The sequence below is a fragment of the Haliotis cracherodii genome, unplaced genomic scaffold, assembly GCF_022045235.1.
Source record: "Haliotis cracherodii isolate W230 unplaced genomic scaffold, xgHalCrac1.p SCAF_19, whole genome shotgun sequence".
Taxonomy (NCBI): Eukaryota; Metazoa; Mollusca; class Gastropoda; order Lepetellida; family Haliotidae; genus Haliotis; species Haliotis cracherodii.
In genome coordinates this window covers 18,396,186-18,417,696 of record NW_027266274.1, presented here as the reverse complement: position 1 = coordinate 18,417,696, position 21,511 = coordinate 18,396,186, and the positions used below count along the sequence as shown (strand labels likewise).

The window sequence follows — 21,511 nt, the reverse complement described above, 5'->3', positions numbered from 1 at the left end:
TCTCTAACTCACTTATCCACTCCTGATATAACTGAACTACCATCGCCCAAATTAAAACAAAGCCAACATCTTAATCAAAAGAAATGTTTAATTGTTTGAAAGAATGAAGACAACGATACTATCAGTGTTTTAAGCACACGGCTGTCCCACGTCATAGAAGCACCTTTGTCTTCCCTGAGCTGGCACAGGCATTGAACGACCTCAGAGACCACGGCCAGTCAGAGTCAGAAAGAGGTCAGACGTCCTGGTTCGTCATGCACAGGTTACTGGATGAGCAGCAGCAGAGAGCTGGCGATCAGGGGAACCAGTGACACAGTTACCTCCCTTCCTGAAACAGCCCACAATGGCTACCATTAATCACTGTAGGAAAATGCAACTTTTGAAACCAACTTCTTGGATCACGGAAATATAAAACGTCAACGCCAGAGAATAACCAGTCTCTATTATCTGCCGAAACGAATTCCTTTGGGTAATGAAAATTATAGTCTTTAAAATCGATAGGGGATACTCCGAAATAACTTGTAGTTGTATGATAATATTGAGCGCTTTCGGAACACACTGAAGTACATGTATGACATTAAATGTCATGACCGCCAATGAACTTGAAGGACGATAAGGGTAGGGTAAAATAATTATAAGTTAACGTTTTAGGAACAGTGGTACGTAATAACCCCTCGATTTGTCAAAAAATGAAATATTTCATGATCCCCAACTTTATAATTAGATCACTGAAAATCAGCGGAGACACGATACAATTACATACGAGCATCTTAATGGAATTTGTTTCGTCGGTTAATGGACTGATTGTTCTTTTGACTTGACCTTTTGTATTTGATTAAACAGGGTCAGTGTTCCTGCTGGTTGACAGAAGTCTTCAGCAACCCATGCTGGCCATAAAAGGTGACAATGCATGTCGTCAGAGGAGACTAACGGGATCGGGTGGTCAGACCCATTGAGTTGATCGATGCTCATGATGTCAATCACTGGATTGTCTGGTCCAGACTCGATTATTTACAGATCGCCATCATGCAGCTGGAATATTGCTGAGTGCGGCGTTAAACAACAAACAAACAAAACATTGGGAGAGTAACCCGGCTTTTCTGCTAGGAATACAGCTGTTCTGACAATCTGGGTAATGCAGAAGGCTGCAGTGTTTGGGAGTTTCTTGGTTACAGACCGCCGTCATATAGCTGGAATATTGCTGAGATCGGCCTTAAACAACAAACAAGCAAAACCAAATAACAGAAGTCTCCGAGTTTCATCATAAGCTCGGTAGCATTTATCAACTACAAAAGTAATTTCTTTCAGTGGCATTTAGAAGTTGGAGTGATGAAGTAAGACGAGTTCTATGGATGAACAACTTCTTTATTACATTAGTGCGACGTTTCGGTGTAGATCCTAACACCTATATCAAGCAATTGATGGATAGGGCTGACTGACTGATATAGAAGATTTAACGTGCGCTTTCCGACTACAGCGTATTTCGCACACGGGCCTGGCCGGACCATTTAGTGTATTCCGAGAAGGGTGAAAGTGGTGTGTGCAACCCAAGAGGGGGCTTTTAGGGGTCGCTTATATTGATTTTTTGAAATTTTGAAATTTGGAATAAATGCCGAGGTGGGTGGAGGAGGGAACTAAGGGAGCCGGGTGAGGTGGGTGTTTGTATGTTTATTGGATTTTGGATTGGTAGATTAATTAATTTTTAGATGCGCTTAATTAGGTCTGTTTTGATTAAGAATACGCCTAGGGCCTTGAAGTTTTCTAGTTTATTTTGAGGGTTTAGTATTTCATCTAGAGTAGGAACCTTATTTAGATTGAGGGTGGTTTGTAGTGTGGTTCTGTGTGTTTGATAGTGTGTGCAGTGAATGAGTGCGTGTTCTGTGGTTTCGGGTTGTTTGCAGTGGGGGCAGTTGCCTGTGGTGTGTCTTTTAAGTTGTTTTAGGTGGTTATTTAGGTTAGTGTGTCCTGTTTGGAGTTTTGTAATTAATCTGTCAATTTTTTTAGAGGGGTGTAGGATTTTAGGTTTGGCTAGTGGTTTTCTGAGCACTTTTTTGATTTGGCTATTTGTGTTTTGATATTGATTATGCCATTTTTTGGTTATTTTTTGTTTGTTTACACTTTTAATTTCTGATTTTGAGATGGGTAGGTTTAGGCTTATTTCTGGTATTTTGAGAGATAATTTAGCTGCTTTATCGGCGCTTTCGTTGCCGTAAATTCCTACGTGGGCGGGGATCCACAAGAAGGTTATTTGTTTGCCTGCTTTTGTTAGGTCGTTGGAGCTTTTAAGTATTTGGTTTATTAATTCAGGTCGTTTTTTGGTATTTTTGTTTTGGAGGGCTTGTAGTCCACTAAGGGAGTCAGTGAGAATTAGGATTTTTTTGTTGTTTTTAGATTGTTGGTTATGCAGGGCTGAGGCCATGCCCATAAGTTCGGCCGTGAATATAGATTGGTTGTTAGGGAGTCGGTAAGATTGTGTGGATATAACTGGTTGTGTGGTAAGGACTCCGAAGCCTGTGTGGTTGGAGATCGGGTCTGAAGATCCGTCAGTGTATATGTGACACCAATTCGGCCAATTTTCGTGTATGTATGCAAGTGTGGTGGTTTTAGCTATGTTTGGGTCGGTTTGTTTATTTATTTGGTTAGCTAGCGTTGTGTCTATTTGGGGTATTTTGAGTTTAGGGGTGAAGATATTTGATTGTTTGCAGTTTTGTTTAAGATTTTGAGTTTGGTGTTCATTGAGGTAGTTAGTTATTCTTTGGGATATTGGGGTGAGTAAGGGGTGTTTGCGAGCTAGAGCTTGGTTTCTTGGGCTAATGTTTTGGTTAATTAGGTTTTGGATGAGAGGGTTTGTTTGGGACGCGGCCCAGAAATTAAGGCTTAGATGTTCCCTGCGTAGATTTAGTGGCATTTTCTCCTGTAAGGGCCTGAAGTGAGGTGTAGGAGGTGCCATGTGGGGGTGCGTGTAATTAGTTTGAGAGCCTGATATTGTATTGAGTCAAGTTTTTTAGAAAGAGAGTTGTTTAGGGTATTGTATATGGCACAGCCGTAGTCTAGTTTTGATCTAATTAGTGTTGTATATAGTGAGAGGAGGGTATCTTTGGAGGCTCCCCAGTTAGAGCCGGTGAGACATCTTAATGTGTTAAGGTCTTTGCTGCATCTAGTTTTTAGGTTTTGGACGTGAGCCTCCCAGGTGAGGTGTTGATCGAAAATAAGTCCTAAGAATTTTGTTTGTTTTTGGAATTTGATTGTTTGGTTGTTTAGCTGGAGGATTGGGTAGGCAGGTTTCATGTTTTTATGTTTGAATACTACTCCTGTTGTTTTATCTGAATTAAGGGAGAAGCCCCATTTGTCTGCCCATTGTTGTATCTTATTTAGAGATTTTTGGATTAAGTTTTCTGCCATTTTAATGCTTTTAGTGCGGATCCATAGGGCTCCGTCATCCGCGAATTTTGAAGTGTTTAGTTTAGGGGATAAGCCCTCGAATAGATCATTTATCATTATATTGAAGAGGGTTGGGCTGAGGATGCTGCCCTGGGGAGTGCCATTTTCTAGGGGACACTGGTCCGATAATGTATGGTCTATACCCACGGTAATTTTGCGATTGTTTAGGAAATCTTGGATGAAGTTTATTATTTGACCTTTTAGTCCTATTTTTTTTAGTTTTTGTATTAGCCCGTGGTGCCATACCATATCGAAAGCTTTAGAGAAGTCGAGGAATATGCCTATGGTGTATTGCTTGTTTAGCTGTCCTGTTTTTATATCCTGTTCTAGTCGGGCGAGGTTATCGAGAGTTGATCGGCCAGGAGTGAAGCCGCTTTGGTCAGGATTTATGATGTTGTTTTGGTCTAGGTAGTGCTGTAGACTATTTTTAGTCATAAGTTCCATTATTTTGCAGAGATTTGAGGTTAGGGAGATGGGCCTATAGGAGTTTGCCTGATCTGCTGGTTTATTTGGTTTAGGTTTTGGGATTACTAGAGCTTCCTTCCATGAGGATGGGACCTGTCCGTTTAGGTAGACTAGGTTGTATAGTTTAAGTAAGGTTTGGAGTAGTTTGGTAGGTAAGTGTTTGATTATTTGGTAAGAGATGAGGTCTAGGCCAGGGGCTGTTCCTTTTTTTCTATTGTTTAGTACGTGATTTAGTTCTTCTATGGTGTAAGGTTGGTTTATTTCTAGGTTGTCTTGTCTGTTTTCTTTGGAGAATTTGGTTTCTTTATTTAGTTTATCTTGGAATTTCTTACTGAAGTTACTGTTGCTGCTAACTTTAGAGAAGTGTTTGGCTAGGTTGTTGGCCTTTTGGGTGGGGTTAGTTGAGTTGTTTATATTGGGGCTTTTTTTGTGCCGTTTGATGCCTCGGATGGCGTGAATTTTGCGCCACACCTTCCTAGCGTCGGTGTGGTGGTTTAGCTCCTCGCAGAATATTTTCCAGTTTTTGGTTTTAGCAGTTTTAACTAGGTTTTGCACTTGGTGGTTAAGTTCATGAGCTGTTTTGAGATGAGAGGGGTTTCGTTTAGCTCTGTTGAAAGCTGATTTGCGTTTTAGTCTAGTTAGCTCTATTTCCTCATTCCACCAAGGGACAGTGGGTTTTCCTGGGTTGGATGATTTGAAGGGGATTGCGGATTTGGCTGCGTTGATTATGAAGTTAGTTAGATTTTGACAGAATGTTTCGGGGTCTGTTGTTTCTAAATCGTTTAGATTAGCTTCGTTGCATAATTCTTGGAATTTGTCCCAGTTGGCGTTTTTGTACTGAAATTTAGGTTCCTGTTTAGGGGTTTGATTTGGTATTTTTATATTTCCTAGGGTTATATTTATGGGAAAGTGGTCGCTGCCTAGGGGTACTGGGTGGACGTCCCACATCAGACTTTGTGCTAAGTCTGGCGTACATATTGTTAAGTCGATAGCCGACATGGTGTGGTGGGTTTTGTCGTATCTAGTTGGTTGGTTATTGTTAAATAGTATTAGGTCATTTTTTTCGATCCACTCTGATATTAGTTTTCCATGGTTGTCTAGTTTATCTGCAATGCCCCAGGTAGGATGATGGGCATTGAAGTCTCCTAGGAAGATGGTTGATTTATTTCCTAATTGGTAAAGGATATCTAGGTCTGTATCTTTAATTGGTTTTAGTGTTGAGTGATAGATGTTAATGATTTTTATATTTTGGTTATTGATGGTGACTTGGATTCCATTAGCTTCTAGATTAGGAGTGTTTACTTCAACTTCCTCGTAGACAAGCAGACTGATGGAGATGATGGAAGCTTGTTTACTCTGTGTTCATTAGTCATCCACTGGCTTCCAATTAGCTTAATTACCTCTCTGTGTCCATCAACTAGTCACTGTAACAACTTAGATGTCAGTAAGTGTATATATACCTATGTTGTTTAGCCCTATCCATCAATTGCTTGATAAAGGTGTTAGGATCTACACCGAAACGCCGCACTAATTGTAATAAAGAAGTTGTTCATCCATAGTACTCGTCTTACTACAAAAGTAATGTTAGGGCTGAGACATGAGAAATGTGATACGCGTCTCACAGATCACCTGCATTTATGTCTACATAGAGAATTCAACTCGGCTATTCTAGCACTGAACACATCGTGGTACGAAGAAGGCTCAGTACACATGTCTTTATAACACAGCAACAATACATGGTGTTATATGTCACAGTGATACGACATTAAAGAATAGACGGAAGTAGTTTAGTTGACAGCCCGAGCTAATACCACACAAGGAAATAATGTTATCAAAACATGGTCGTGTACATTACATTACAACTAAGGACAAAATAACAATGGGAACTGGTCATTCTTTTTGCGATGGATGCTTAACAGAAGTGTATTTGTAGATGAAGAAACAAACTGAGTTGATGCTATTGAGTTGATACGATTGAATGAGTTTTACGCCACTTTTAGCAACATTCCAGTTAAATCTCGCAGGACACATAAAAAAAGCTTCACGCATTATATTTATGTGCATACACGCTACAGAGATAAAAGCAATGCATGGATGCCTGTATTTACGTCTGTAAACCTTAACCCTGTAACTAAGGCTGCATAAAATGTTTCCCGGGCACATTGTTGTCAAAGGCAAGGAAAGGAGCACTTTTAAAAGAAATGTTTATGGAAAAAGAAGTACTGAATACTTTAAAAAGTATTTTTTCCCACCAAGAATACCAATAAACACATCTGGGCACATAAGAGCCCTTCTCTTTGTACAACGTCAGTCTCGTTTGTGCTCAGACGGTGACGATATTTGGCATTGGATTGATATGACGTGATTCCCGAGAATTATATATATATTTTAACTTACCATCACTGGTTGTTGTCGGTGGCTCAGCGGTTGTAGAGTCTTGTGCCGTTACCATTGTCTGGCACAGAATAGCTGCAACAACAATTCCAAACATCCATATTGTTTTTGTGGTATCAAATGATGCAGTGTATACAACTGCTATAAAGTACTGGTCTGTATTTTAACTCTCCCACTTATAGTATTTCAGTTGCATCACCAAATGTCAGCTCAATAGGAGAAGACGCCGAAAATAAGTGTTGCATGTGTCGGGTTTGACAACGTGTGACAATAAATACATAAGACAAATAGTACAAGGTGAGTCTGCAGAAAGTTTTATCAAAATTGAAAAAAGATAATTGACAAATGACTCGGCGTGCCAGCTTAATGTGTGAGGAAAGACGAAAAGTGATGCAGGTCTCAGACGTGGCGAAACCAACGAGCGCGAGTATGGTACTGACAAACCCCTCAAAAGCCCTAAAAATTATGGCGATTCTCGGATTCGAACGCACGATCACAGGTTTATATCATGTCTAAACAGCGGAATTCTAATCAAATAACCCGTCGCATAAGACGGCACATACCCTGTTCTCCCGCAATTGACAAAAAGTGCAATGAAACAGAGAGAGCATGAACATTTCAATGGAGACACTTACCCATTAGGAGGCAGGCAAAGAGGACGACCTTCATGTTGATAGCAAGGGCAATAGTGGGGGAAGTAATACACTAGTCAAGGGCACTCGAATTTATAACAGTCGTCAAGTCATGTGACCTCATAATGCGTTGGACAATCACAAGGAAAAAGAAGACGGAAATTTTTCGTTCGAAGTTTTCCTTCCTGAATCGTGTCTAGGCGTCAGACACTATAGGAAGCTTTGGACTCATCATATTTTATTGTCTTGTTATCAAGAAATAATGTAAGGATGTAAAATATAGTGTTTATTCAATCCACAGGGTGACCTTATGAATAGTTGCGTTTTGCACTCGTCATGCTTTAGTATGAACAGCCATGAACACCTGCAAAGCTTTAGTATCAATATCCGTCAGCACCCGCCATGCGTTAGTATGAACGAACATCAGCATCCACCATGCGTTAGTATGAACATCCGTCAGCAACCGCCATGCTTTCTGTATGAACGAACATCAGCACCTCAATGCTTTGTATGAACATCTATCAGCAGCCACCATACTTTAGTATGAACATCCATCGGCACCCGCCATACTTTAATACGAACAGCCTTCAGCACACGCCATGCTTTGGTATGAACATCCATCGGCACCTACCATACTTTAGTATGAAAATCCATCAGCACCCACACTTCTTTAGTATGAACACCCATCAACACCCGCCATGCTTTAGTATGAACATCCATCGGCACCCACCATTTTTAGTATGAACATCAATTAGCACCTGCTATACTTTTGTATGAACATCCATAAGCACCTGCCATACTTTGGTATGAACATCCATCAGCACCTGCCATACTTTGGTATGAATATCTATCAGCACCTACCATACTTTATTATGAACACCCATCAACACCCGACATGCTTTCGTATGAACATCCATCAGTACCTCAATGCTTTAGTATGAACATCCATCAGCACCTGCTATACTTTAGTATGAACATCCATCGGGACCCGCCATACTTTAGTATGAACATCCATCGGCACCCGCCATACTTTAATACGAACAGCCTTCAGCACACGCCATGCTTTGGTATGAACACCCATCAGCACCTACCATACTTTAGTATGAAAATCCATCAGCACCCACACTTCTTTAGTATGAACACCCATCAACACCCGCCATGCTTTAGTATGAACATCCATCGGCACCCGCCATTTTTAGTATGAACATCAACCAGCACCTGCTATACTTTGGTATGAACATCCATCAGCACCTACCATACTTTAGTATGAAAATCCATCAGCACCCACACTTCTTTAGTATGAACACCCATCAACACCCGCCATGCTTTAGTATGAACATCCATCGGCACCCGCCATTTTTAGTATGAACATCAATCAGCACCTGCTATACTTTGGTATGAACATCCATCAGCACCTGCCATACTTTAGTATGAACATCCATCAGCACCTGCCATACTTTGGTATGAACATCCATCAACACCTGCTATACTTTAGTATGAACATCCATCGGGACCCGCCATACTTTAGTATGAAAATCCATCAGCACCCAGAATTTCTTTTTCTATCCGAATAAACATTATGAATATAAACAACACATTCTATTTTAGCAGTGTTAGTGTTAATGCTTAATGTGGCCTTTTCAAATCTATATAAACATCTTGATCAGCTACACAGAGTTGAGATATGATAATAATGTTATGCGAGCTCCTCGCATATACTTCAAGTACAGTAAAATACGTTTATGATGAACTCAATGGGGCCACTTATTTTAGTTCGTTATAACCGTAATTCGTTATAAACATATATACAGCATATATACAGCAAATGGCTGGGACCAAAAATCCAGTTCGTTATATCCTCTAGTTCGTTATAAGTGTGTTCGTTATAAACGTAGTTTACTTTAGTTCAAATTGATACAAGGAAGAGGCGCATTTACTGTCCTTCATTAAATTATTTCAGCTGAATTCTCGGAAATCAAAACTCTAACGTTGACAAGGAAATTCAACTTTCAGTTTTCACAGACAAACAGAGATCGAAACTTCGTCCGTAATTTTGCCACGTGTGAAACTGAAACAGTAGGGAAGTAATAAGTACATAGATATCCGCAATGCATTGCTCCATAGCAGACACAGATATTCTACCAGTGTTACTTGACCCTAGTTTTTCCTCCTTAAAAGTATTAACGCAAACAGGACGTACACATATGATAATAATGATTCGGCGGGGTGAATGGGACTCAACTCTTATTGTATGTTGCCGATGAAGACTGTCTGAATAGTCTTAGCTTTGAGGTGAAAACAAGTACCATCTTTTAACCTCTTTTGGTATGACGGGATCGAACCCCGGACCCTCCGCTTTTTAGGCGGACACTCTACCACTAGACCACGGAGGTGGTCAAAAAGGTAATAAAATTGGTTTCAGTCATTACGTGCATTAATATATTTAATGAAAAACAGTTTTTTTACCTCTAAAATTCATATTTTATATTCTTATTTGTTTGAATCTTGGTAAAAATATGTCGAGAGTCACGACATCCTTCAATTGTACAAAACAAATCAATCTCACAATTGAATAAGACCCCAGCAGTTATGTTAATGGACAGTTCAATAAGAATTTAAGCGACAAAACCCTATCCACATTCATAAGAAATTTCTGCCCAAATCAAAGTCCATGATCCTGAAACATAATCAGATGCATCCCACTGAGCACAAACTAACATGCTAGTCAAGCAGCGACGACTTAGACAAGTGAGTGAGTGAGTGAGTGAGTTAATATTTAAAGTCACATCGGCATTCTTAGACAAGAAATGGTGTGGTGGGGTAGCCTGGTGGATAAAGCGTTCGTGCGTCACGCCGAAGACCCGGGTTCGATTCCTCTCATGAGTACGTGTTAATCCTATTTCTGGTGTTCCCCGTAGTGGTATTGCCGATTCTTTACGGTCAGTGTTATGCATATTTCCATTGTGCGCATTAATGCACGTTTACCCAAGCACGTGCCATCCAGAATAATAACCGCACCACTGCTTCCACGCCATCAAATACCGGGACAAATGCCAGTCGCCTTGACCAAAGAACGAGACGGGACCCGGCCTGCTCACCCAGACTTCAACTGATCTCCACTAGAATGCAGTGGACGTCATTGGTGTCTCCAACATACATGTTCATCGTTATTGTACTACGAAGCTACCATACATCTTTTTATTTAAACAAAAAAGGTTTTAGAACAGGATTTCATAAAATGCCATGCATTTTTCTTGCTCGTGAGGCGAGAAGGTATGAAGTATTTTATTTTTTACCCAAATGCGTACGCATGTTTTGATCTGTATACAGATGGTGGGCGTGTCTGAGAGCAAAGCCATGAAACAACTGGTAATATTTATCACTAAATGTATTCAGTCACAGATGTTTCCGCTTGTATACCTGCAAAGTAATTCATACGGTAGGTCTCTTTGTATTCAATAAGGTTTGGGAAAAAACACATTCAATAAATATTTTTGGGATTCATAGTGTGATTTTATCAATCGGATTAGACAGTAAATGATATCGGGGTCGTCACACGTAGCCGGTTTCTTTCATATGCCGACAGATACTCCGTAGATTATCCCAAGAAGCATGCGCTCTTTTGATGCACTGAACTACAGTCTGAATGAAATATAACCCCGAGTATGAATTGAGGTAGAATTTTCTGTGTAAACTCTCAACGTGGTTGGTTGTGCAGGGCCCGACTGTCCCGTAGTGGCTCCAGGTGTTGCGACCGTTCGATTTTCAGTCAGAAGCTGGTCGCATAGTCTTTGAGGTTCTCTCCATTGGCCCCGACTGGATCCTATTCAAGTGCGCACCACCAAAAACACTGACGAGATCAACAGGCTCGATCGCACCTCTCACAAGCTGGGTCACACTGGGATCTTCCTGGAAGACCAATGTCAGATTACTCTTGTGGGCATACCTTCACACGGCTAGTTAAACATTATGTAATGGTTACTTAAGACATTGTAATATTTGTACCCAGTTTGTGAAAGGACCTCCATGTGACCTCGACGACTGTCTTCATGGTTGCCCCTGTACACAGCGGAACAAAAAAAGGTTGACACTGTGCACAAATACACCGATCCCAGGTTCGCTGTTCCGTACCTAGGTAAACGTTACCTCAATTCTAAAGTCCTACATGCAGGTATAAATAAAATGATGATATTATAACTCCTGTCTTAACATAATTTATTGACTCCATGGTTCAAACGGATTATAAACCTATCTTCATAAGGGAGGTTGAGAGGCCATTTGGCTGATTAAGTAAGGATAAGAATTTATGGATGAACAACTTCTTTATTACAATTAAGAGCTCTTTATTGTAATAAAGAAGTTGTTCATCCATAAATTCTCATCCTTACTTAGTACTCCAACTTCTAAATGCCTATCAAAGAAGTCATTTGGCTGATGTTTATACCACATTTTAACAGATAACAGTTCCAAGTGCGTGTTGACTCCAATGTGTCAGATATTTATCACAACTAATTCAAGGTGGCCAACAAGGAAACATATTACCCGCAATGCTGTTTAGTATTACAACATATATTCTTTAAAACAAAATGATTACTTTTTATGGGCCACTCTATGTGGATGACTTGAATGTGCTGGGGAGATAGACATATGCACGCTGAGGAGAGACAGTGTCCTGTCGAATATACCGTTTACAGCGCACATAAAATATGTATAAGGAGATGCGACTTAGGTGACATGCCTGAGCTTTCAAAATATTCGGTGAGACCACTGTGCCCGTTCGTCACAGGGAGAATCTTGTCCGCGTTGGCTGCACCATTGAATACCAGCACATATCACACACCTCACTTTTTCCTTGAAACGTCGGTACTGATAAGAGAGAGAGAGAGAGAGAGAGAGAGAGAGAGAGAGAGAGAGAGAGAGAGAGAGAGAGAGAGAGAGAGAGAGAGAGAGAGAGAGAGAGAGAGAGAGAGAAACACGCCGTATGTCCGAGTTATTAATTTCATATTTATTGCGCAATCAAACAAAGAAACCCGGAAATCCATAGACTCTCTACGAATGAAGTGCAATCAATGTATGAGGGGAGATTTGTTAATGGCCTGATATTGTTAAATATTGATTAGTATATAGAAGGAAGATAACGGCCTCCACCCAGATCATACACATCGTATCTGATATTTATTCTTGACGAGGTTAAGTAACAAGGACGATCGAGATATGTACAAGGACGATCGAGATATGCAACAAGGACGATCGACATATGTAACACGGACAATCGAGATCTGTTACAAGGACGATCGATGTAATATTTGCTTATTGTTTTGGATTAGTTTTGTTGAATCATGGTTTTATCTTACAAGGACGATTTAGATCTGTTACCCAGACGATCGAGATATGCAAAAAGGAAGATCGAGATCTGTTACAAGGACGATCGAGATATGCAACAAGGACGATCGAGATATGCAACAAGGACGATCGAGATATGTAACACGGACGATCGAGATATGCAACAAGGACGATTGAGATATGCAGCACGGACGATCGAGATATGTAACACGGACGATCGAGATATGCAACACGGACGATCAAGATGTGCAACAAGGACGATTGTTTATTGTTTATTGTTTTGGATTAGTTTCGTGGAATCATTGTTTGGTGTTTCAAAAAAAATTATACTAGATATGTTTTGTCAGTTATCGGAAACCATGTATATTGAATGACAGCTATAGATTTAACGTTGGCAGATATCTTCAAAGGTGTGTCCTGACCAAGAAATATGCCTACAAAACCTACCACGAGCCAGAACAGGACTGTACTATACATTTACTTCTACAAAATCTGATGGGTCTACAGGAAGGAAAATTTCTATCTGCGAAACGAGTTCAGAATATGCCCATGTTCGAAAAGAGTTGAATAAGAATTACATCATGTGCATCAGGATGCTATTTCGGTATAAACGACACAAGAACATAGAACACTGTTTCTATATGAAGCTGTGAAAGAGGCATGGAGTAGAAAGTGTTTTATGGTTGAAGAGAATGTTGAAACAAATTACATGTATGTCCGTTATACAGGCAGGAGAACTGGAGACACACACTAAACACAACGTCTTCGTCTGACTCCCTCTGTGGCCTAGTGGCTAGAGCGTCTGTCCCGAGAGACGAAGGTAGACGGTTCCATGCCCAAGGCGCGTCAAAAGACACTTCTTATTCTTTCTGTGTGTTATTGAGACAGCCCCGTTCCAGTACGAATTTTCCACTGACATCTTAATATATAACGTCATAACCAGAGAATACCCAGTCTCGACAAATGAAGTCTTTGTTCTACACTACAACAACGGTTATGAGGTGACAATGGCAGCAGCAAGATATTCCAATCACTAAAGTAGCAAATGTCTTCATGATCTGTTCAGTAGTCCATGTTACAGGACGTGTTTGCTTGTTTTACCTATAGTCCTCATCGCATCACTTTCCTTTGGTCATATTGCCTCCAATAGATTGAGAAATACTTCAAGTTTAAATGGGCTCTTACATCTCCACGTTTTGGTCGCCTTTGACACTGGAATGAGAATATGGATATGAAGTCAATAGCGTAACATAATAAAAAAGACAACCACTTAATGTCAGTTTATGTCAGCTCTGATACAAAGTATTCAAAATATGTCATGCTAAATTTCTGAGGTGCCGAGCTACAGAGTACTTTCTCTTGTGGACTCCTTTCCTCTGCCTGCAGCTGCGGCAGCTCCAGCTCTACAGAACAATCTCCCAAATTCCATCAAACGATCTCCTCGCATGTAGTTTTCAAGACAGCACTAAAAGCCCTTTCTTTAGAATTGCTATTATTGTTATCTAGTCTACAGAACAATCTCCCAAATTTCATCAAGACAATCTCCTCGCAGGTAGCTTTCAAGACAGCACTAAAATCCCTTTCTTTAGAACTGCTATTATTGTTATCTAGTCAACAGAACAATCCCCCAATTTCCATCAAGACAATCTCCTCACAGGTAGTTTTCAAGACAGCGCTAAAAGCCCATTTCATTAGAATTGCTGTTATTATTATCTAGTGTTTTCACTCTTGACTTGTTGATCCGGTAGGTCATGCTCACCCTTTTCGCGAACACCTTGTGTCATCACTGATTTTCACTTGTCCATTCATATAATTTCAACAGCTATTTTGATCTTTATCCCAAAATGGAAAGTTCATAATTGCTATTATTTTTATCTGGTGTTTTCACTTTTGACGTTGTTTCCACAGCTATTATGCACTTCACGCCAAATGGAATCTTTTTCTGCAGAAAATCAAGTCTGGTTACTCTCTTGCATTGACAGTTTATATCATATAGACTAGGTTGTGCACAGGACGCCGTCCTATAGCAGGAATATTGCTGGGTGCGGCGTTGAACAACAAACACGAACTTACTTATTGATGAAAGTTGTATGAGTGGCGAGTGATACCGGTAGAACAGGACATGCTTCCCCTTTTTGCGAACCCCTGGTGTCATAAGTTGATGTATCAGAATTTTAAAAAAAAGATGACATATTGAGTTATATTGGACGAAGCGTGTGTTGCCAGGTGGCGTAAGAGTGAGAGTCAGAATCGGGTTACTATGTTGGAGTAACTATGTGGGGACAATATACCTGAAATTGCCGACTTAACTTCAAATAAAAAGTCACTCTCTGTCACTCTTGGCACTACAAAGTATAATTTGTCAGTAACACACCTCCCAGCCTTAGGCCAACTCACTCAATTGTAATTTCCAGCGACTTAATATTGTGAAAGAGAATCGATTTAGCGTGGAAGTCATTTACTCACGGTTTCCTGCAGTTCCAGATGCAACAGGCGACGATGAGGAGGATGAGACAGACGCTGATGGCGATGATGGAGCAGATGAGGCCAATATACAAACCGTCCTTCTCCAGTGTTAAAGCTGAACCACTTCCTGATAAGCAAATAATACGTCATATGTTCTTTACCCGTATTGGCCATTTAAAGTATAAGGAGTAGGCAAGTTGGATTAAAGACACCTTGAACATATCGGTGAGGTAAGGTGAGGTGAAATTGGCTTTAAGGTCGCGTCCAAGATTATTGCACTTATATAGCGACGTGCATGTACGTGTGTGTGTTTGTGTGGCTGCTTGTACCAGTCCGGACTAATGCCGATTTATTGTGAGTGAGTGAGTGGGTGAGTATGGTTTCACGCCGCTTTTTGCAATATTCCAGCAACATCACGGCGGGGGACACCAGAAATAGGCTTCACACATTGTACCCATGTCGGGAATCAGGTATTCGGCGTGACGAGCGAACGCTTTAACCACTAGGCTACCAGCGGCCCCCCGATGTATAGTGCAGAGATACTATGCCGCAGTTAAACATGAATACCCCACTGACACCGTATACTGACTCCGAGCCGGCCAGTCTTTGTTTTAGCCCCTAGATGCCGAGCGCCAGACAGGGTAACAACAAGTACCATATTTTAACATCTTTTGGTATGAGGCGACCGGGGATCGAACCCTGGACCTTCCGCTCTCCGGGCGGATGCTCTACAACTAGACCACGGAGGCGGTATGAACATATCGTGTCACTAGGTAGCCTAATGCTAGACCCAAACCTTACGCAGCTTGTTTATGTTTACTGTGGTAAAACCTAGGCTCTGATCAAAGTCAACGGCCAGCGGATCCTGGCCTTGTTAAGGGAGGCAACTCTGCACAGCAGATGGCTTAGGCCACTGTGCCCCATGTCTTTATTAATGTATGAAACAGTCTCTCACCCTTTGACGGACATTCCCCTAGTCCACAGTTGACCACTTTAGATTCATGCGGGTGATGTACACAGGCGCGACCTCCATTCATCGGCTCCGGGTTGGTGCAGTTCCGGTGTCTGTCCGTAGTCCTGGTTGCCCCCTTACCGCAGGTTGCCGAGCAGGATCTGTTGATCCAGGACCCCCATTCAGTCTCACCACCATCAACTGAAATTAGTGGTAAGCATCTTTGAAACGAACATTTCCTAGATGAGAGCTATTAGAGCATGGGCGATGGGGAAGCCTAGTGGTTAAAGCGTTCGCTCGTCACGCCGAAGACCCTGGTTCGATTCCTGGCATGATTACAACACCAATTGTGGTGTCGCCCGCAGTGATATTGATGGAACATTGCTAGATACGGCGTAAAACCATACTCACTCACACTTAAGGCAGACACGGTTTGGGCTTCCCGCTGTTGGGGAACCGTAAATGCCTAAAGTACATGTGTAACTATAAGCTTGTTATCAAACAGAATATAACAAAAATAGTGCAACTTTTGATGTAGCTCACCTGAATATGCATGAAGTCAACAAATGTCAACGAACATGGCGTCTTTAGAACGAATACCACTAAAATGATAACATCATATGAAGATTTACATACATGCAATTTTCAATTTCCTCAGGGGCGGTAGGGTAGCCCAGTGGTTAAAGCGTTCGCTAATCACGCCGAAGACCTGGGTTCGATTCCCAAACATGGGTACATTGTTTGAAGCCCATTACTTGTCTCCCCCTCCGTGATATTGCTTGAATATTGCTAATAGCGGCGTAAAACTATACACACTCATTTACTCAATTTTCTTAGACTGGCAATTTCTGAGATGGGAACTTATAATTTAGGTATCCGAGATGGTAACTTATAAATTCTGCTTAATCTTTTCGCCTAGTTATTCATTTCACTGACGTCTCTTTACCTACTTATATAGGTCACTACCTGTCTATTTATCTACTTATGCATGTTATTGTACCTTTCAACTTATCTACATGTGTATGTCATTATACCTGTCTATTTACCCACCTACCTACACACGTAGATGTCGGCGTCTTGGAAGACAGTCCTCCACACTATCAAAGTCTAAACCCTGATGACATGCATCAACCAGGTCCGCGAGCCTGGCCACCCGATCCCTTTAGTCGCCTCTTACAACAAGCATAGTTTTTTTACCCCGGATCTTTACAGGCTTTCCTGCATGTTAAGGTGGACAGTGTTGTTCTGATACCGTCACATGATCACAAGGCGCGCAGTGAAGAGATCATCGCATGAATGGGTAATTTGGACATAAGCAGGTCACTAAACACAGCAGTTCAAAGCGTTATTGTCCATTTAAGTTTAGACGAAATTCATACCCAAGTATTGATTCTATAAAATCCAATACAGATGAAGACACATTGTAAGTGGTGAAGTCTCAACTGGACCCTAAATAAATCAGTTCTTTTAGTTTCCAATCTGAGTTTTTATAGCATACCCTCAAGCATTGGTGTCGGCCAATTGCTACATTTCACAAATTTTCGAGCATGCTCTTTCCACGAAGATTCCAAAGACCAGCAAACGATTCTTGCTTTAATATTTTTGGTCAGGGTTACAATATTCAAAGCCTTCGTAAAACTTTCAAATGGTGACATTAGAAAGACATTTTCAAATTTGAAGCATCGATGACCAAAATGATGTCCAATGCGATCCTAACTCTACCCCTACCGTGGTACTCGTCGCATGCAAAAACAAGTCAATTGTTCACCTGAACAAACACGGCAATATGGGAAAACAGGAATGTTGATACCAATGTGGGAACCTGAAACGTCTGTACCATCTCACCACCCCGTGTACAACACGATACAATACCTCGGCTAGCTTTCGAAAATGTATTTTTACTTACAACAGGGACAAACAAGCACATACACCTACAGTCCCTCAAGGTGTATGGCACATTGTGCACGAGTTTTACATGCATATTTTAGTCTTAACAATGAGTCACAATGCTTTTTAGACACTCTGTGTCAATTGAGCGTGAGATTCTACTATCGAGCACTGGTTTAATATTGAACACCTAGTTAAACTACAGTCGTATCTGTTTGATCTTACGTAACCTCTTAAAGAGTATAAAAAACGGTTGATTCTTTAATAACCTCTGGATTTTACTCATATATTGTTGTTATTTATTTCAATTTAAAATCTGTTAGTGATTCTGGTGTCTAGATTACCTCCTAATGATAGTTCAAGCTGACATCTTAAAAGACCATATCTGTGTATACGTATCAAATGTCAAACAAAGGTAAATGTCGTTGGTTGTTTTCTTCAGGAAATGGGACCGGTCGGGTAGCCTAGTGGTTAAAGCGTTCGCTCGTCACGCCGAAGACCCGGGTTCGATTCCAGAAAAGGGTACAATGCGTGAAGCCCATTGCTGGTGTCCTCCGCCGTGATAATGCTGGAATATTGCTAAAAGCGGCGTAAAACCATACTCACTCACTCTTCAGGAAATGAGCCTAGTTAAGCTCGTCAGCAACCCATGCTTGCCGTAAAAGGATACTATGCTTGTAGTAAGAAGCGACTAACGGGATCCGGTACTCAGGCTCGCTGACTTGGTTGATGCTTGTCAACGTATCCCAACATGCGTGCATCGATGCGCATGATGTTAATCACTTGATTTTATGGTCCGGACTCGCTTGATATACAGACCGCCGTCATATAGCAGGAACATTGCTGAGTGCGGCGTTAATCAACAAACAAACAAACATAACTGTGGCCTATGTCACGTCTAAGCCAGGTTATGTTTAAGTGTTGTTGTGGTCATCTCTGCTGTGACATCGCCTTGTCGAACAGGGCACAGATGTACAAGGGATCATCTCTGCTGTGACATCGCCTTGTCGAACAGGGCACAGATGTACAAGAGATCATCTCTGCTGTGACATCGCCTTGTCGAACAGGGCACAGATGTACAAGGGATCATCTCTGCTGTGACATCGCCTTGTCGAACAGGGCACAGATGTACAAGGGATCATCTCTGCTGTGACATCGCCTTGTCGAACAGGGCACAGATGTACAAGAGATCATCTCTGCTGTGACATCGCCTTGTCGAACAGGGCACAGATGTACAAGGGATCATCTCTGCTGTGACATCGCCTTGTCGAACAGGGCACAGATGTACAAGAGATCATCTCTGCTGTGACATCGCCTTGTCGAACAGGGCACAGATGTACAAGGGATCATCTCTGCTGTGACATCGCCTTGTCGAACAGGGCACAGATGTACAAGGGATCATCTCTGCTGTGACATCGCCTTGTCGAACAGGGCACAGATGTACAAGGGATCATCTCTGCTGTGACATCGCCTTGTCGAACAGGGCACAGATGTACAAGAGATCATCTCTGCTGTGACATCGCCTTGTCGAACAGGGCACAGATGTACAAGGGATCATCTCTGCTGTGACATCGCCTTGTCGAACAGGGCACAGATGTACAAGGGATCATCTCTGCTGTGACATCGCCTTGTCGAACAGGGCATAGATGTACAAGGGATCATCTCTGCTGTGACATCGCCTTGTCGAACAGGGCACAGATGTACAAGGATCATCTCTGCTGTGACATCGCCTTGTCGAACAGGGCACAGATGTACAAGGGATCATCTCTGCTGTGACATCGCCTTGTCGAACAGGGCACAGATGTACAAGGGATCATCTCTGCTGTGACATCGCCTTGTCGAACAGGGCACAGATGTACAAGGGATCATCTCTGCTGTGACATCGCCTTGTCGAACAGGGCACAGATGTACAAGGGATCATCTCTGCTGTGACATCGCCTTGTCGAACAGGGCACAGATGTACAAGGGATCATCTCTGCTGTGACATCGCCTTGTCGAACAGGGCACAGATGTACAAGGGATCATCTCTGCTGTGACATCGCCTTGTCGAACAGGGCACAGATGTACAAGGGATCATCTCTGCTGTGACATCGCCTTGTCGAACAGGGCACAGATGTACAAGGATCATCTCTACTGTGACATCGCCTTGTCGAACAGGGCACAGATGTACAAGGGATCATCTCTGCTGTGACATCGCCTTGTCGAACAGGGCATAGATGTACAAGGGATCATCTCTGCTGTGACATCGCCTTGTCGAACAGGGCACAGATGTACAAGGATCATCTCTGCTGTGACATCGCCTTGTCGAACAGGGCACAGATGTACAAGGGATCATCTCTGTTGTGACATCGCCTTGTCGAACAGGGCACAGATGTACAAGGGATCATCTCTGCTGTGACATCGCCTTGTCGAACAGGGCACAGATGTACAAGGGATCATCTCTGCTGTGACATCGCCTTGTCGAACAGGGCACAGATGTACAAGGGATCATCTCTGCTGTGACATCGCCTTGTCGAACAGGGCACAGATGTACAAGGGGTCATCTCTGCTGTGACATCGCCTTGTCGAACAGGGCACAGATGTACAAGGATCATCTCTGCTGTGACATCGCCTTGTCGAACAGGGCACAGATGTACAAAGGATAATCAATTTTATACCGCACTTGTCCCGACATCTCCACTCAAATAATATCTATATTTGCTCCCTGATCAGTGAATCCGTAAGTCAAGTTTATTTTGTGAGAATCTCTTCTCTACATTATATCGCCTCATGAAGTGGTGTGATAAATACAAATGGTATAACTTCAAGATAGATAACAAAATCAGACTAAAAAGAAACTAATGTAAAACTAACCTTTAGCTGTTTGTTGATATGCGTATGGTATGCTGTTGATAAGTAAAATTACAGGTACAATCAGACATTGCATCCGTAACGTCATCTGAAGCAACAATTGCAATCATTCATATCAGGTAATGGTAAATATAAACATTTGATTATCTGCGAGAACATTGATTACCAACAAAAGTATGTCTAACTAATTTCGTCGACCTCATATATGCTTAAATTCATCTTGATAGCCATTTTGAAAAATGATTTTTATACGCTATGATAGTTTACTTGATTGATGACAATCACATCATCATTTTTAGTAGATTTGACAAGGTTAATATCTGAATACGATAATCAACTTATTTGCTGTTGGGCTGTGGAAGTGGAACTCGTTCCTTACCTTCATAACTTCTGAATGTAATTCAGTTGAGGACATGACAGCCTGCAGTGTTTTCCCCTTCTCCCTCTCTAGCTTTTCTTCTTCTCACTGTACCGCTCCAACACCACCCTGTGAGCTATGGGTACATTGTGTGGCATTGAGCAGCAACACACGCGCGATCACTTCACGTTTCTATTATGCACCTCTCCCTTACACAGACATAACTTACAAATTTGCACAGAACGGTTTTGTTGCGTGGACAATGTAGTCAGTTCTAAGTGGTTACATGTCTATACATTTTCGATACAGCCAGGTTTGTAAAAGATATAGAGGACAGATATCCTGTCGGTTTATGTGTGCGAATATTCTAAGGGTTTTGTCCCTCTTAATATAATGTATGATATGGGATATGGTAATTACTTCTTACAGCATTATATTCGGACTACGACAGACAAGTAAAACAACTTGTTGACTAGGTATGTTCATACCCCCAATAATGAAAAGTAATAGAGGTTCAGAGTTGGACAACAGTAGAAGAATATTATTTGGATGTTGTTCCTTTTCGATCAGCCAATTGTTTCCCAACCGTTACTGTATAATAGTTTAAGGTGAGGTGAGGTGAGGAAATGGGGTTTAATGTCGCGTCCATCATTATTGCACTTATATAGCGACGTGCATGTACGTGTGTGCATTTGTGTGGCTGCTTGTACTTGTCCGAACTGA

General features: G+C 41.6%; 1 protein-coding gene and 1 long non-coding RNA gene across 2 annotated transcripts; both read right to left on the bottom strand.

Moving 5' to 3' along the window:
• Nucleotides 1-70: 70 nt before the first annotated feature.
• Nucleotides 71-7,028, bottom strand: LOC139467174 (uncharacterized). The gene is made up of 3 exons (XR_011653644.1): nt 6,936-7,028; nt 6,304-6,375; nt 71-328 (listed from the first exon to the last, which is right to left on the bottom strand). It is a non-coding gene; the product is annotated as an uncharacterized lncRNA (long non-coding RNA).
• A 5,733-nt stretch (nt 7,029-12,761) lies between these two features.
• LOC139467173 (netrin receptor UNC5A-like) lies at nt 12,762-20,874 on the bottom strand. Its single transcript, XM_071248895.1, has 5 exons — nt 20,810-20,874; nt 20,434-20,518; nt 15,697-15,894; nt 14,742-14,868; nt 12,762-13,487 (listed from the first exon to the last, which is right to left on the bottom strand). Exons 1-5 carry the CDS (start codon nt 20,843-20,845, stop codon nt 13,457-13,459), a joined length of 477 nt encoding a protein of 158 aa, XP_071104996.1. The 5' UTR covers nt 20,846-20,874; the 3' UTR covers nt 12,762-13,456.
• Nucleotides 20,875-21,511: the final 637 nt, after the last annotated feature.